Here is a 12,651-nt window from a genome sequence, read left to right as displayed (position 1 = left end):
ACCGACGTTACTTCGGAGAGCCAAGATTAGGTCGCTCACATGGTCATTGTTTTCTTCCTCTATTGTTGTTTCTTGATGGAACATTGAGAAAACTGAGCGCATTGTCCCCGTCGAAAGGCAGTAAACAATCAACCCCCGCATCCGTTCCCCAGATACATGGTTCCATCATGGAAAATCGCTGCAGAACGTCACAATAATCCAAGTTGATCAACCCAACGCAAGACCGCCTTCAACAATGCAAGCATCGCAAATCCTGGCCACCTGACCAATGGAAATCCGGGGAAAGTAGGGACGGGATCGGGCCCTCTTTGCCAGTCCGGGGCATACGATGCAGTCCCGGTCCCTATCCGTACCGCCGGCCGCTTTGGAATAGCTGTTTTTGCGGGGTTGAAGTTGAATTCGCAATCAATCAGCTGGTGGTTCACCTAACACCACGCCTGTTCTCCCTTCTCTGTCTCTCACGCACACTCCCTTTTATGGTAACACAATCTAGTGTTGTTTACCGCAAGTTGGGGGGGCACAGATCCCCCTGAGGGCTACCTTACCCCAACTTTCTGGAAGGAAAAAAAAAGTTGGAGATGGGCCAACTTGGCGCGGGGTGTAAGCCGTGGTTTGCGAACGAGTGCAGAAAAAAGGAGGCCACGAGAGCCAGCCACCTGCCAACCAGACAGAGAGTCATGAGACCAGTCTTGGACGCATGGTGTGCGATGGCCCCTTCCCCATTGTGTCCTTGGCGTCCAGTGCCATGATTCCGTTCGTGGGAAGTACGAAGTACCCCTCTGTTCTTTGGCAGCAAGCAGCCCAGTTGAGATGATGGCACTGGACATCCTGTTCGTCAGTCTGCCGCTGCGGCCTGCCATTGACTTGCCCCGACGCTGGTGCAACCGCTACTCAGCCAGCGGAGGCCAAGCTAAGCCAATGTCACTGCGACTAGTTCGCCGTTGCCGTTTTTTTTTCTTCCTTTTTTTCCTGTCTACTGCTTGCTGTTTGGCTGTGGGCTACCTACTGCATGTTGTGAGAGACACCTCCCGAGGTTTGATTCACCTTCGTTTGCTTCTTCGTGATTAAATACCCGCTGTCCTCGCTCCAGATCCGTCATTTCTTTTCCCGCTCTTCTCTAGCTCGTTCGTGAACGAAGAACTATACCTTCTCTCTCTTCCCCCATATTGTCTCACCCCCGGACTTCTTGGTGTTCCCTCTCAGCTGAACTACCTTGCCTTTTTGTGCCTCAGACTTACAGTTCATTGAATTACCTTTACACAAGCTTCGTCCTAAAGTCACTCTACCTTTAAGCTGACACGCTGCGCTACTCACCCCCATCCGAAGTCTGTCGATCAGAGAACAGCACCCCCTTACCCGCCGCCGCACCGTTTGGCCGAAACCTTGACACTGCCCAGGTGGTTCTCTCTTAAGGACCGGGGAGCCGAACTCTCGCAACCATGAGGCAGCATCTCTTCTACACATCGCTTCTGTCGACACTGCTCGCAGCACCGTCATACGCTCTGCCCGGCTTCTTCTCCGATGCAGAACGCGCTCATTTCTCATCAGACCTCAAACGCTCAATAGACCCCGAATCTCCAGCAGCAATTATGGCGAGACAAGCAGCCGACAGATCCGGCCGCTGGCGGCCCCAAATTCACTTCTCACCACCCGCCGAATGGCTTAATGACCCAAACGGCCTCTTTGTCGACTCGGACGGTGTCTGGCACATGTACTACCAATGTGAGTCTTTTCCATTGCCGCCTTTTCCCCTACCCATCTCAATCCACCTATTCCCGTACTCCCCAAACCCAAAGTACCGTGCTGGAAACACCTCCCAAAGCCGCGGTTACCGAATTTGAGTTGTGCAACACATTGCGCAGGTTCCGGGCGAGCGGTTACCAATGTTTGCCTTGTGCAATGTCAATGGCGCGCCATTCTGCCCGTTTCATTGGATCTGCATTCTGCACACGTGCTAGTTCCCGTTGGCGTGAGGGTTGCGCCTCTGCCAAAGACGGAAACATCACATGCGCGATGATGAGCGTTGCAATTCCACCCCCGCATTTTGGCGCGGAATGAGACACACCGCATGCTCTCCCTACCCTACCTACCTTGCCGTAATTACATGTTCTTCTCCCTGCGATGCATCTCAATCTGGCATGCCATGTGTCACTGCTTCGATTAGACTATGCCAAGCTTGGCCTGGCTTTAATGTTTTAAACATCTTCAGAACTTGACCGCTGACTATTTTGACTCAGATGCCGACAACGTCGCGGGCGATGGCGTGAAGAACTGGGGCCACACGACGGCCACCGAATTCTACAATTGGGTTGACCATCCTGTTGCCATTCCCGCCACTGCGCGCGATGGCTCCATCTGGTCAGGAAGCGTCGTCGTCGACAAGAATAACACGTCTGGCTTCTTCCCGTCTGACAAGACAAGCGGAAAGGACAACATCATTGCCTACTATACCTCATGGGAGCCTGATCAGGAATCCCAGCATCTTGCATGGTCATACGATGGCGGCGAGACTTTCAACCAGTACGAGAACAACCCGATCATTTCGCTCAACAGACACGGATTCCGCGACCCCAAGCCCTCGTTCCACCATGAGACCAACACCTGGGTCATGGTCCTTTCCCTCGAGAGTGAAGTCGCCTTCTACACCTCCACCAACTTAGTCAACTGGACGCAGTCATCCATCTGGAATCCTCAGCGCAACATTGGCCTCATTGAGTGCCCCCAATTCCTCCAGATCCCCCGCAAGGACAAGTCTGGAAGCATCGTGGGCGCCAAATGGGTTCTGACTCTCAGCCTGGGAGGCGGCGGCCCGACTGGCGGTGCTGCAGTCAAGTACATCACCGGCGAGTGGGACGGCACCACCTTCACCCCAGATGTGCCCGCCAGCCTCGGCTCGCGGAGAGGAATCTTCTCGCGCCAGGACACCTTCTCCATCTACGACTTTGACTTTGGCCCTGATAAGTACGCCACCGCCTTCTTCCATTTCCAGAATCTCAACGACGCCAACCAAGATGCATACTCCGTCTCATGGGCGGTCGACGCTACGCTCTATGGGTGCTGCACGCCGACCGACCAAGAGGGATGGCGTCACTGCATGGGTGGTGTGCGCCGCCACTGGCTGGACTCCAACACCAACCGACTCATGTCAGCGCCGGCCGGCGACCTGTCCAAGCTCGCGAGCACGACGTCCGGCTGGAACCCCATTCTTGACGAGAAGGACGTATCGGGCATTCAGGGCAGCAGCGCCGTCATCCGCGACTACAACCCGGCCGTAGAGTGGACCTTGACCGTCAAGATGGCCAAGTCTCTCCTCCAAGAAGGCTCGACGGCCTCGGCTCAGCTGGCTTTCCAGGGCTCTCAGTCCAACGGCACGGAGCAAGTCTCCCTCGGTTTTGACTTCACTGGCACATCCAACAGCGGGGCACCCACCGCCAGCCTCAACATTGGTCGCGCCAGCGCAGTGTGGGATAGGTCCGGCACTTTTGGCGTCTCCAACGTCCAGGCCCTCGAGGCTGCCTCGAGCGAGGGCTCCAGCGGCAACGTCGAGTTTCAGCTGCACGGCATTCTCGACCGCTCCGTCCTCGAGGTCTACGTCAACGGTGGCGTCGAGGCTGGCACCATGCTCTACTTCACCGACAAGCCCCTCGACGGCATCGTCCTCTCCCGCGGCACGGGAACCAACGACCAGGGCATCACCTTTGACTTCAAGGCCGTCGCGCTCAAGAGCTCCTGGGGTTCGTACAGGGAGAACTCCGCCTTGCAGAGCACGCAGGACAAGTGGAGGACGGAGGAGCTGTGAGGAGCAGATCCGCTTGATATCCCTTGTGATTAGAGATCTTGGTGGCTTTGTAGACGTCCTTCCGAGCGACCTTCCAGTCTGGGGGGCGCGGAAGAGGGCGGAGAAGCGGAAGCGATGCGAGACTTTTCCTAACCATGTTGGACATGTGGCATGAAGAGACGTTCTAGAGCTCAGACAAGAGGGCTTTTTTTGTGGGACCAGGTTTTCCTCATCATTCTAGGTGGCATTCGTACGAAACATGATTTTTATCGTTTACTCTCAACATCTTGAAAGTGTTTCGTTGTCGTGCGTAAGCCGCCTCTAGATATGCCATCCCACGGCTCCCTGTCTACGCGCACATACTGTCCTCATAACGGGCCCCAGGAGAATAACCCGAGAGCTCGCAAGATGTGATCAAGTAATCTTCGGTCTCGCATTTTGTTCAATAGAGAGAGCCACGTATAGTGTATTCACTTCGGGAAGTGACAAGAAAAGGTCAATGGCATCACACAGTCAAGCTTCCATTCTCACCGTATTCTAGAAACTACACGAACCATACCATACCACACACAGCCACATACGGCCCGCGAACACAAGAAACGGGGAAACGACGAGCGTTTCAATCAAAGAAGCTCCCCTCCCCCTCCCCCCCCTCCCCGCTCTTTTCTCTCCCTCTCTTCTATATCCATCCAAAAACATTCTCTGCGTCAAAACTCGGGATGCCAAGCCTAAAGCGAAAAGTCAAAACGCCCCTCCCTCGCCTGTACACTGACCTACCTATCCCAGGAAAATGAGCAGTGGAAGATCACCCCATCTTATTACCAGAGGCAATAGCCAGCTAAATGAAGCTTGTAGAACTCCTCTCACAAGCATGTTTGTAGTCACCGTGGACATGGGACACAGCGTGCCCTGAAATTTAAAACGATCTCAATATTACACGCCTTGTATTTTCGGTTCACACTAATAATCTCAGACTCAACCGAGCTTGTTCAAGCTCTGCGCTCACCCCTAGACTGTCAAGAGCATTGCCCCCCGTATCTCTTTTACGCCTGGTGCCCGTCCCGGAACAAGAGAAAAATACTGAGAAAAGAAAAAGGAAGCCTTTTTTGCTCGTGAACTACTAAAATGTTGACAAAGTCTATATCGTACCGTATCCAGAGAGCTTGTACGAAGCACTCGCTCCGTCGGTGTGCACACAATGGCCGCTCCATGCCATCAGGAGAAAATATCTACCAGTTCAATGCTGCCAATACAGCCTTTATTGTCGTGTCTCGTTGCCCCTCTGGTAGTGGCCCAACCTAAGTCAGACCGTTCGATGCCTTGCTCAAAGTCTCTCCCAAGTAGTTACTTTGGCATCGTCAAACAGAGTATCGTCAAAGGGGGGGTTGGGGGGGTTACAAGAAAGTATACAGGAAAGGAAAGAAATGTAGGGGTATATGAGGTTAATAACCGAGTCCGGCAACAGCGGCCACAACTTCACGTCGTAGCATCCGCTTGACGTCCGCCTCCCGATCTGCTTCCCTGAGGGCGTCGTTAGGATCGACCTTCTTGTCACCTTCATTCTTCTCGTCCTTGTGCTCCTCCTTTTTTGGCACCTCCTTGTTTTCCTTGGGCGTAGCAATCTTGCTGGGGTCAGCCTTAGGATTGCCAGGGCTCTCCGTCTTGTCAACGGGAGCGTGCTCGGATTTGAGCTTGTCCTTCTCTTCACTGGACTTGTCTGCCGCCAGCTTGTCCGCCCGCTGATCATCCTCCAAAGCGTCATCGTTGATCGGCTTGACCTTCTTGGCTTCGCCGTTGTTGATGCTCGCCAGGGCTGCGCTATCGAACAGGTGGGCAGCATCAGCGCTGGACATGGCATACCTGGTCGAGTTGAGAGGGTGGCCGAGAATAGAAGCCTGGGCGTCAAGCTTGTCGTAGAATGCCTTAGTAGGCGCTTCCTCCAAGTAGTTGAGACGGTGGCCGCAGCGGGCGCCGAGGACATCGCGGATCTTGGGGTTGGAGCTACAGCAGTGGCCCCAGCAGTCACTGATGTGGTCAATGATAGACCGGTACGGATTGCGGCGACGACTCTGGTCGATGATGCGGACAATGGTGGGAATTGCCACCTCGTGGAAGACTCCGAAGCCAGCAAAGATTTCGGAAAGGAAGATATAATCGGCAAAGAATCGTCTCGGAATGTAGTAAATATCACTCCAGCCAACACACCACTCGTCGCGTCTGATCTTGTACTCGAGGTCAAAGTTGTCAACGACGGCGGCCGCGGCCATGGCAGTGCGGTGGAAGTCCTGGCCCCATCCCCACCAGTTGTAGTTCTTGGTGTCGGTAAGGCACATGTACTCGGGTCCACCGTGGGACGGCGGGGCAGTGTCGATGATGGCGGGGAAGTGGATGTTGTATGGGTTCATACCCGTCCATCCAAGAGGGTCAATCCAGGCATCGAAGTGGTAGTACATCAAACCGTCGATCTCGGGTTGGGTATCGAGGATAAGCTTCATAGTACGGGACACCTGCTTGTAGACGGTAAAGGTTCCCGGGAATTGATCGTGGGTAAGGTTGTGGAACTCGGGATCCTCCTCCTTGAACATGTTGGGCATAGAGATGTGCACGGTATGGAAGAACGGCTCGTACTTCTGCAGCATCGGGACGCGCTCCGGACGAGCAGAGTTCCACCGAATCATGGCCATCGTGTTCTTGAATGGCGACTCGATCTTGCTCTCGCCGCCAGTGACAGGCTTCGGTCCGGATGGCGCAGATGGAGCTGTTGCTCCTTCCTTGGCAAAATCGGGCATCTTGGCCTCGGACATGGTGAGGAATGCCACGATAACAACGGTGATGAATGTGGCTACGGCGAGGAAAACTTTGTTGAACTTTCTCGCAACAGCCGCCATCTTGGCGAACAACGACATCTTCTGAGGCTCGTTGGTCGCGGCAGCGTTGGGGTCCTTGGGAGGCGGGTTGTCCATGTAGAGCCATGATGCAACAAAGACGACGACAGTACCAGGCAGTACGAGGAAGCTGAGCGAGGTGCCAAACAGGATGGGTGAAACGTAGAGGAGAATACCAGTGGCAACAGCCGTGGCGAAGCACTTGATGACGGCGTCGGCATCTAGGAGGGTTAGTACGTCGCTCAGCAAGCGCCGATGGATACTCACATTTGTATACAGCGGTAATGGCAAGGCCAATGAAGACATTGCTGACAATAACCATGATGGCGCCAAAGCTGGTGTAACCTTCAAAGAATCCCGGCTCATCAGCCTTCAACGTCTTGATGACCAAGTGGCACAACAAGTTCATGGCAGCACCCGCTCCGTAAAGAATCATATTGTCGGCATGCAAGCTTGAGTCGTCGGTCTTGAGCAGAGCCTGGTTATACACGCCTGATGAGGCACTTAGGAAGACCTGGAAGAGCAAGATGAAGTAGGTGCTGAACGGGTAGGTCGTGCCTGTCGTGGGGTTGTACTGAGTCACCATCAAACCGCAAATCTGCTTCGTGTCAGTGACCAGATCAAATATTTAGTATCAGGATTCGTCCCACTGACCTGCATGAGGATGGCAATCCACTGGATCTTGGAGATCTTGGTGTTCAAAGTCGCAATCATAACCAAGGCGGTGATGAAGGTGACGCCGCTCTTGGTGAGTTGAATCGTACCGGGGTCGGCCATTTTGTAGCTTACAAAGATCTGAAGAAGTTAGTCGCAATGAACACAATTACACAGTATGCGGTGTAGGAATCACGTACCGAGTTGTTGATGAGCACGTAGAAGAGCGCCAAGTTGCAGAAGCCATATCGCACGTCTCTGGTAACCTCGCCACGGACGTAGCTCCAATATGTCCTCACGTCGAGCGGCGGAAGCGGGCCATTGTTTCTCTCAACAACGTTGCCAGTGCTGGACGAGCTAGCACTGCCGTTCAGTCCCTCCTCTTCCCGCTTCTCATCCAAGCTGCTTCTCTCGGCCAAAGGGAGTTCTGTGGCGATGGAGGCATAGCCACTACCACCGCCCCGGGTTGATGGGCGAATTCCATCGGCCACCCTGCGCTTGCATTCGTTGTAGAAGAAGATGGTCGACAGCACCATCTTGAGGAACTCGGAGATGGTGACAGACGCCGAGGGAGAGAACGAGTAGGATCCGCCTGTCTGGGAAATCTTCATGATAATACCAATGCCAACCTGAATCGCGACCAAGCCAAGGGCAGCAGCGTAGGCGGCATGTTGAGGACCACTGGGAATCCAACTGAGGGGCTTCAAGAAGAGCCCCAGGATGCTCCCGTGTCGTAACATTGTGGGCAATTATCGCCAGCCACTAGAGGGAGGTTCAGCGTAGAGGCTCGAGGGGGCGCGACGTAAGATGCGATTGCTGTTTGTCGAGGGTTGTGCAAAAAGAGCGTCTCGGTGATTGCCAGCGAGCGAGGAGTGTAGGAAGGTGCTGCTCGGATGCAGCGTGCAGCTCGCAATTGCAGGCGGTAAATCTGCTGGCGGTGTTCGGTGCTGCAAGCAGGTGGGAAAGGACGTTCTCTGATCGTGTTTAGGTTTCCTGGGTGTGGGGGAATGACGCTCGCTGGGCCGCCGTGTCCGACATGCGTATTCGAGTTGGCAGCTATTCGTCGATGAATTCGTTTGGGTTTGTTTCGAGTCGGAAAGTCGTCGGTTGTTTCCGCCCGCGATGGTCCCAATATCGCGATGACAGGTGGCGCAGAACAGAACCGTAAGAAATGAAAAAAAGAGAGGAATGAAATTACACGGGAAGAAAGGTAGGCTGGAGAGGAATGGGCTGGAATGGATGTTGCATGGGAAGCGAGGTGCCCACGGCGAGCAGGAACGGGGTAGAGAGCGAGCAGCGTCAAGCAGAAGCGCACTGCAGGCAGTCGAGGCAAGGGAAGGCAAGGGGAGGGGGGCCGTGGCCACAGATGGATCCTTGGAGGTGTCCACTCGAGGTTGCTGACATACTTTTGGCGAATGTACAGTGTGTGCTACACCCGGTGGAAAAGGTACTTTCGTACAGGTTGCGGGACACACACACCCACTGATGTGCTCTTTCCCTCTCTCCGCCGTAGTCGCTCTTTCTCACTTTTTCTCTGTGGTGGGGTCTCTGGGGGAGCCAAGCGATTTTCCAATGAGAAGTCGGATAAGTCCAGGTTCTTGCGGGTCTGTCGAAGAAAATAGCACGGGCTGTCATTGGATGGAATTAAGACACGGTGCAGCGCCGTCTCGTCTACCAGTGGATGAAAAGCACCTAGGCCGCTAGGTATACGGATGAAGGTTGACGTACAATCCGTACCTGCCTCGATGGTCACCTCAGGGAAGGATGATGATGGCGCACTTACCTTACTTTGAAAAGGGGTCACAGCTTGGAGCTGCTACAGCCAGCCAGACTCCAGTTCGGATACACCGTACACAGTATGCGCCCGACCTTCTGTCTTCTCCCGGCTCTCTTCTCCCGTTGACTCTTGCGAGGTGGACACAAACGAGGGGGAACCTTGAGCTTGGCTCTGTTTTCGAAGGGGTCTCCGGAGGGGCCGCACTGTGTCAGAATTAAAGTAGCCGATCTCTGACAACGGGACTCTCAGTACCACGTCGAGCGAGCCGGGACACCGGTGTCACCCAAGTATCGTCGAACCTGCGCTGTCTATGCAGTTCTGTCGTAAGGGGACCAGCTAAATCTTCATGTGAAGACTCGATTGTCCGTATGGCCTCGTCTGATACTCTCTAGATTCAAGTGACACCATGCTGCTATGGAGCGATAAGGGTATAGCTGCGTCTTGCTTGGAAATACACTCGTCGATGCTCGAGGAGAAATAGCTCTCTTCGTCCTGCCATGACGCGGACTGCAACCGGTGCCGAAGCTGTTCAAACACGAAACCTCGACATGAAATGTAACGGTGCGCATGGTACTCGGTGATTCCCCTACTCCAGACAGACTACAGTGTGTTCAGTGGCGGCAACACCATCTAGTCATTGTCGGGAAGCGATCCAGAGCTGAGAGCAAAGGACAACTAGCCCCGGGACTCATGAATCCTAAATTTTCATGATTTCGTTTTGTCCAATCTATTCTAGCCGGCGCCAATATGTTGATGTGCCACTGCAGGACGGAAAAAGGGGCTTTCAAAACTCAATCTTATCGCTAGCAATAAAGATTAGGCCAACCAAACTTACGTGGAAGAAATTTCCCAATGACGACGCAAAACTACCGGGAGATGTGCGTGTCGACCTATCCGAATCAGGTTTGGCCTCCAAGAGAGGCTGATAGTTGCAGCTGCTGAACGGACGACGGTGATGAGATGCTACACTAGAGGCTTGACGATGTCTTGTAGGTAGCCAACCGCCTTACACTATCCGTACGCACCCTTTTTTTTTTTCTTCTTTTTTTTTAGGCTTGGAGCATGACACAAGTGTAGGTACTGTGTCGATGCCAGATGGGAAGCTGCCCCTTGCTCCGGCTGCGCTTCCCCCTGGGGCTAGCAAAAAAGCACCGTTTCCCACTTGAGGTTCGCGGCGCGCGCAGGTCCCATTTCCCGCCCTCACCCACCTCAGGGCTCGATACGTACCTTTTGCATCCTGGGTCGCAGCCCGCAGGAAGGAGCAACCCTTTTCTTTGCACTGTTGAGGTAAGGCAGGCAAAGAGTGGGTTCTGAGAACAGAGGATTGGGTGCGCGACTCCGCCACCGAGGTTCGTACAGTGCCCGACATGTGTCCGTTCGTTGGCACAGTACGGCCCGCTGGAGGCAAGGGTGGTCTCACTCATCCGTCACTGATCAGTGGAGAATCACATTGCACTCACTCAACCAGCAATCAATTAGCGTTAATTAGAACCTCTTTCTGAGGGCGCTCAGTAAGATGACGGCCTTCTCAATGACGGTGATGACCTCCAGTCCGGTAGGTGGGCTGATTCCGTGCGAATCTTCCATCATGTTCATCAGCTTGCGCAATCGTGCATCCCGTCGCCAATAACACGTTTTCTAGGCGCCGCGACGGCTTCTCAATGGTTGACAATAGCTTTTACGCAGTAGGGCTGCAAGAGATGCTTATTTCGCTCGACATTCTAAATCCCCTGTCTTTGGAAATTCCGTGCGATAAGACGCAGAGCCCAGTCAGATCGCACAGATGACGGCTATTGTCAAGCAGCTGAAGAAATGCTTGTTGCTCCTTTAGGTACGCCGAGCCAACTCTTCCTCGATAAGCGATCAAAAAGAAATTCACTCGATAAACTCTTCATCGCAGTGTCTGCGCTCAATCTACGGATTGTGTATATCAAATTTGATTACTAGCCACTTGATAGAAGATTTGATGTCGGTATTTCCGCCCTCAATCTGTACAGTCTATACGGATAATACCTTAGCTATCTTATTGCTATGAATTTCATCCAACCCCGATTAGATGAGTGCAGAAGAAAAAAGTCGGTTCGTATCCGGGCACTGGGGCACGCCTGCCTAGGAACCCTGCATGCATGTGGTCTCGATTCTGACCAGTGCCAAAAGAGAGGTACGAGAGGAAGGCACGGAGCGGAGTGGTGGAAACTGGAATGGAGGTAACGGCACTTTCCCAGCGCACCGTACCCATGTACCTACCGTGTGCGACGTACGTTAGGTACCTTAACGTTTCCTGCCATCTAATTGAGATTCCTATACAAATTCAACCACCACTTCTACAACACTCCAGTTCGACTACCTACAATTCACCACGTTGGCCAGAAACGACCCGACGAATTGGTGATAACTGCGGGACGCAATGAAAAGGAGACGCGTCGCCAGCACAGCCCTGCAACGCGTGGCATGAGTGCATAGTCTACCGTTCCAGCGGATTAAACCTAAAGTGGTTGCTTCTATTTTTCTCTCCTAGCCTGCTTCGGCCTCTCAGACGCCTTCATACTAATGGTCGGCATGCTTCGAGAAGCAGAACGACGACGCACAGCACAGTTTCGTTGATACACGGACGGACAACGACGCAGCAATTACGACACCCGTCCCGCGGCCCTAGACCTGAAGCTGGAACTATTTGGAGCCTCAATGCAAGTGCATCAAGACTCGGACGACTGGTTCGTCCTCTCTTTTGCGACCTTCTCCTAACCCTTCCATCCCGCCTTGGCCGCCAACACTGCTATCGCTGTCTCCGCCAGCTTCGCCTCGTCGACAACGATGTTCTTCAAACACAAGATGCACGTCTTGGCGGGGCAAGAGACAATATCATCCGTGGCACCCTTACCTTGGCGGTTGTGGATTGGCGACGACAGACAACGGACGGACGACCTTTGGGTGGGAAGAAGGTAAAAGTGAGGCAGTAACCTTGGGTCATGAAACACACCAGATAACTTTATCTGAACAAGGACTCGCTGCAAATTCCCCGGATTCTCCCAGCATTTTCCCTCGATCAGATACCCGTAGCTCGGTAGCTTCGGGAACAAAAAATGGTGCCATTTCCACTGTACAAAGTCTCCCCTACTCCGTACAGTCCGTCTCCGCCTGTTAAGTCCAACTGTCCGACAAGTTGCCGACGTACCTGGCATCACCAAGGGTGCCCAACTAGGTACTTTGCTCTGCTCATCGCCGCTCATCACAGCCAGATAAAGCACCTCCACCACGAGTCAAGCAGCGGTTTCAGAACGTGCGCCGACGGCATCCGCCTTTTGGGTCGACCCTCTTGGACGCCTTGGACGTCCTTTGTTCGAGTCTCACACTCAACATGGCCTTGTCCCGGCTCCCAAGGCTTGACGCAGCGCCCAAGACACCGCTTATCGTTATCGACAAGGTGCCCGCAACCTGTCTCTCGATTCCAAGGTACTCCGTACTCTCACCAGGCTTCCGCGGGTATCCGGTTTATGGCAGAGTACCGTCTTCGATAGATCGAAAGAAAGAAACAACTCTGCAAAACCAGCAATCTA

General features: G+C 53.7%; 3 protein-coding genes across 3 annotated transcripts; 2 read left to right on the top strand and 1 right to left on the bottom strand.

Annotated features, from left to right (window-relative positions):
- Window positions 1–1,439: 1,439 nt before the first annotated feature.
- Window positions 1,440–3,799, top strand: CCOS01_07577 (uncharacterized protein; the record flags this gene model as incomplete). Its single annotated transcript, XM_060455741.1, has 2 exons — window positions 1,440–1,722; window positions 2,238–3,799. 2 exons carry the CDS (start codon window positions 1,440–1,442, stop codon window positions 3,797–3,799), a joined length of 1,845 nt encoding a protein of 614 aa, XP_060313633.1.
- Window positions 3,800–5,220: 1,421 nt separating this feature from the next.
- Window positions 5,221–8,057, bottom strand: CCOS01_07576 (UDP-galactose transporter; the record flags this gene model as incomplete). The annotated part of the gene is made up of 4 exons (XM_060455740.1): window positions 5,221–6,884; window positions 6,931–7,261; window positions 7,318–7,458; window positions 7,518–8,057. The coding sequence occupies 4 exons, from the start codon at window positions 8,055–8,057 to the stop codon at window positions 5,221–5,223; spliced, it is 2,676 nt and encodes an 891-aa protein (XP_060313632.1).
- A 3,598-nt stretch (window positions 8,058–11,655) lies between these two features.
- CCOS01_07575 (uncharacterized protein) lies at window positions 11,656–12,054 on the top strand (the record flags this gene model as incomplete). The annotated part of the gene is made up of 1 exon (XM_060455739.1): window positions 11,656–12,054. A coding segment is annotated over one exon (399 nt), but the record flags the coding sequence as incomplete, so codon positions are not given.
- Window positions 12,055–12,651: the final 597 nt, after the last annotated feature.

Source organism: Colletotrichum costaricense, assembly GCF_030867565.1.
Source record: "Colletotrichum costaricense strain IMI 309622 chromosome Unknown Scaffold_7.1, whole genome shotgun sequence".
NCBI classification, from domain to species: Eukaryota; Fungi; Ascomycota; class Sordariomycetes; order Glomerellales; family Glomerellaceae; genus Colletotrichum; species Colletotrichum costaricense.
This window is presented reverse-complemented; position numbering and strand designations above follow the sequence as displayed.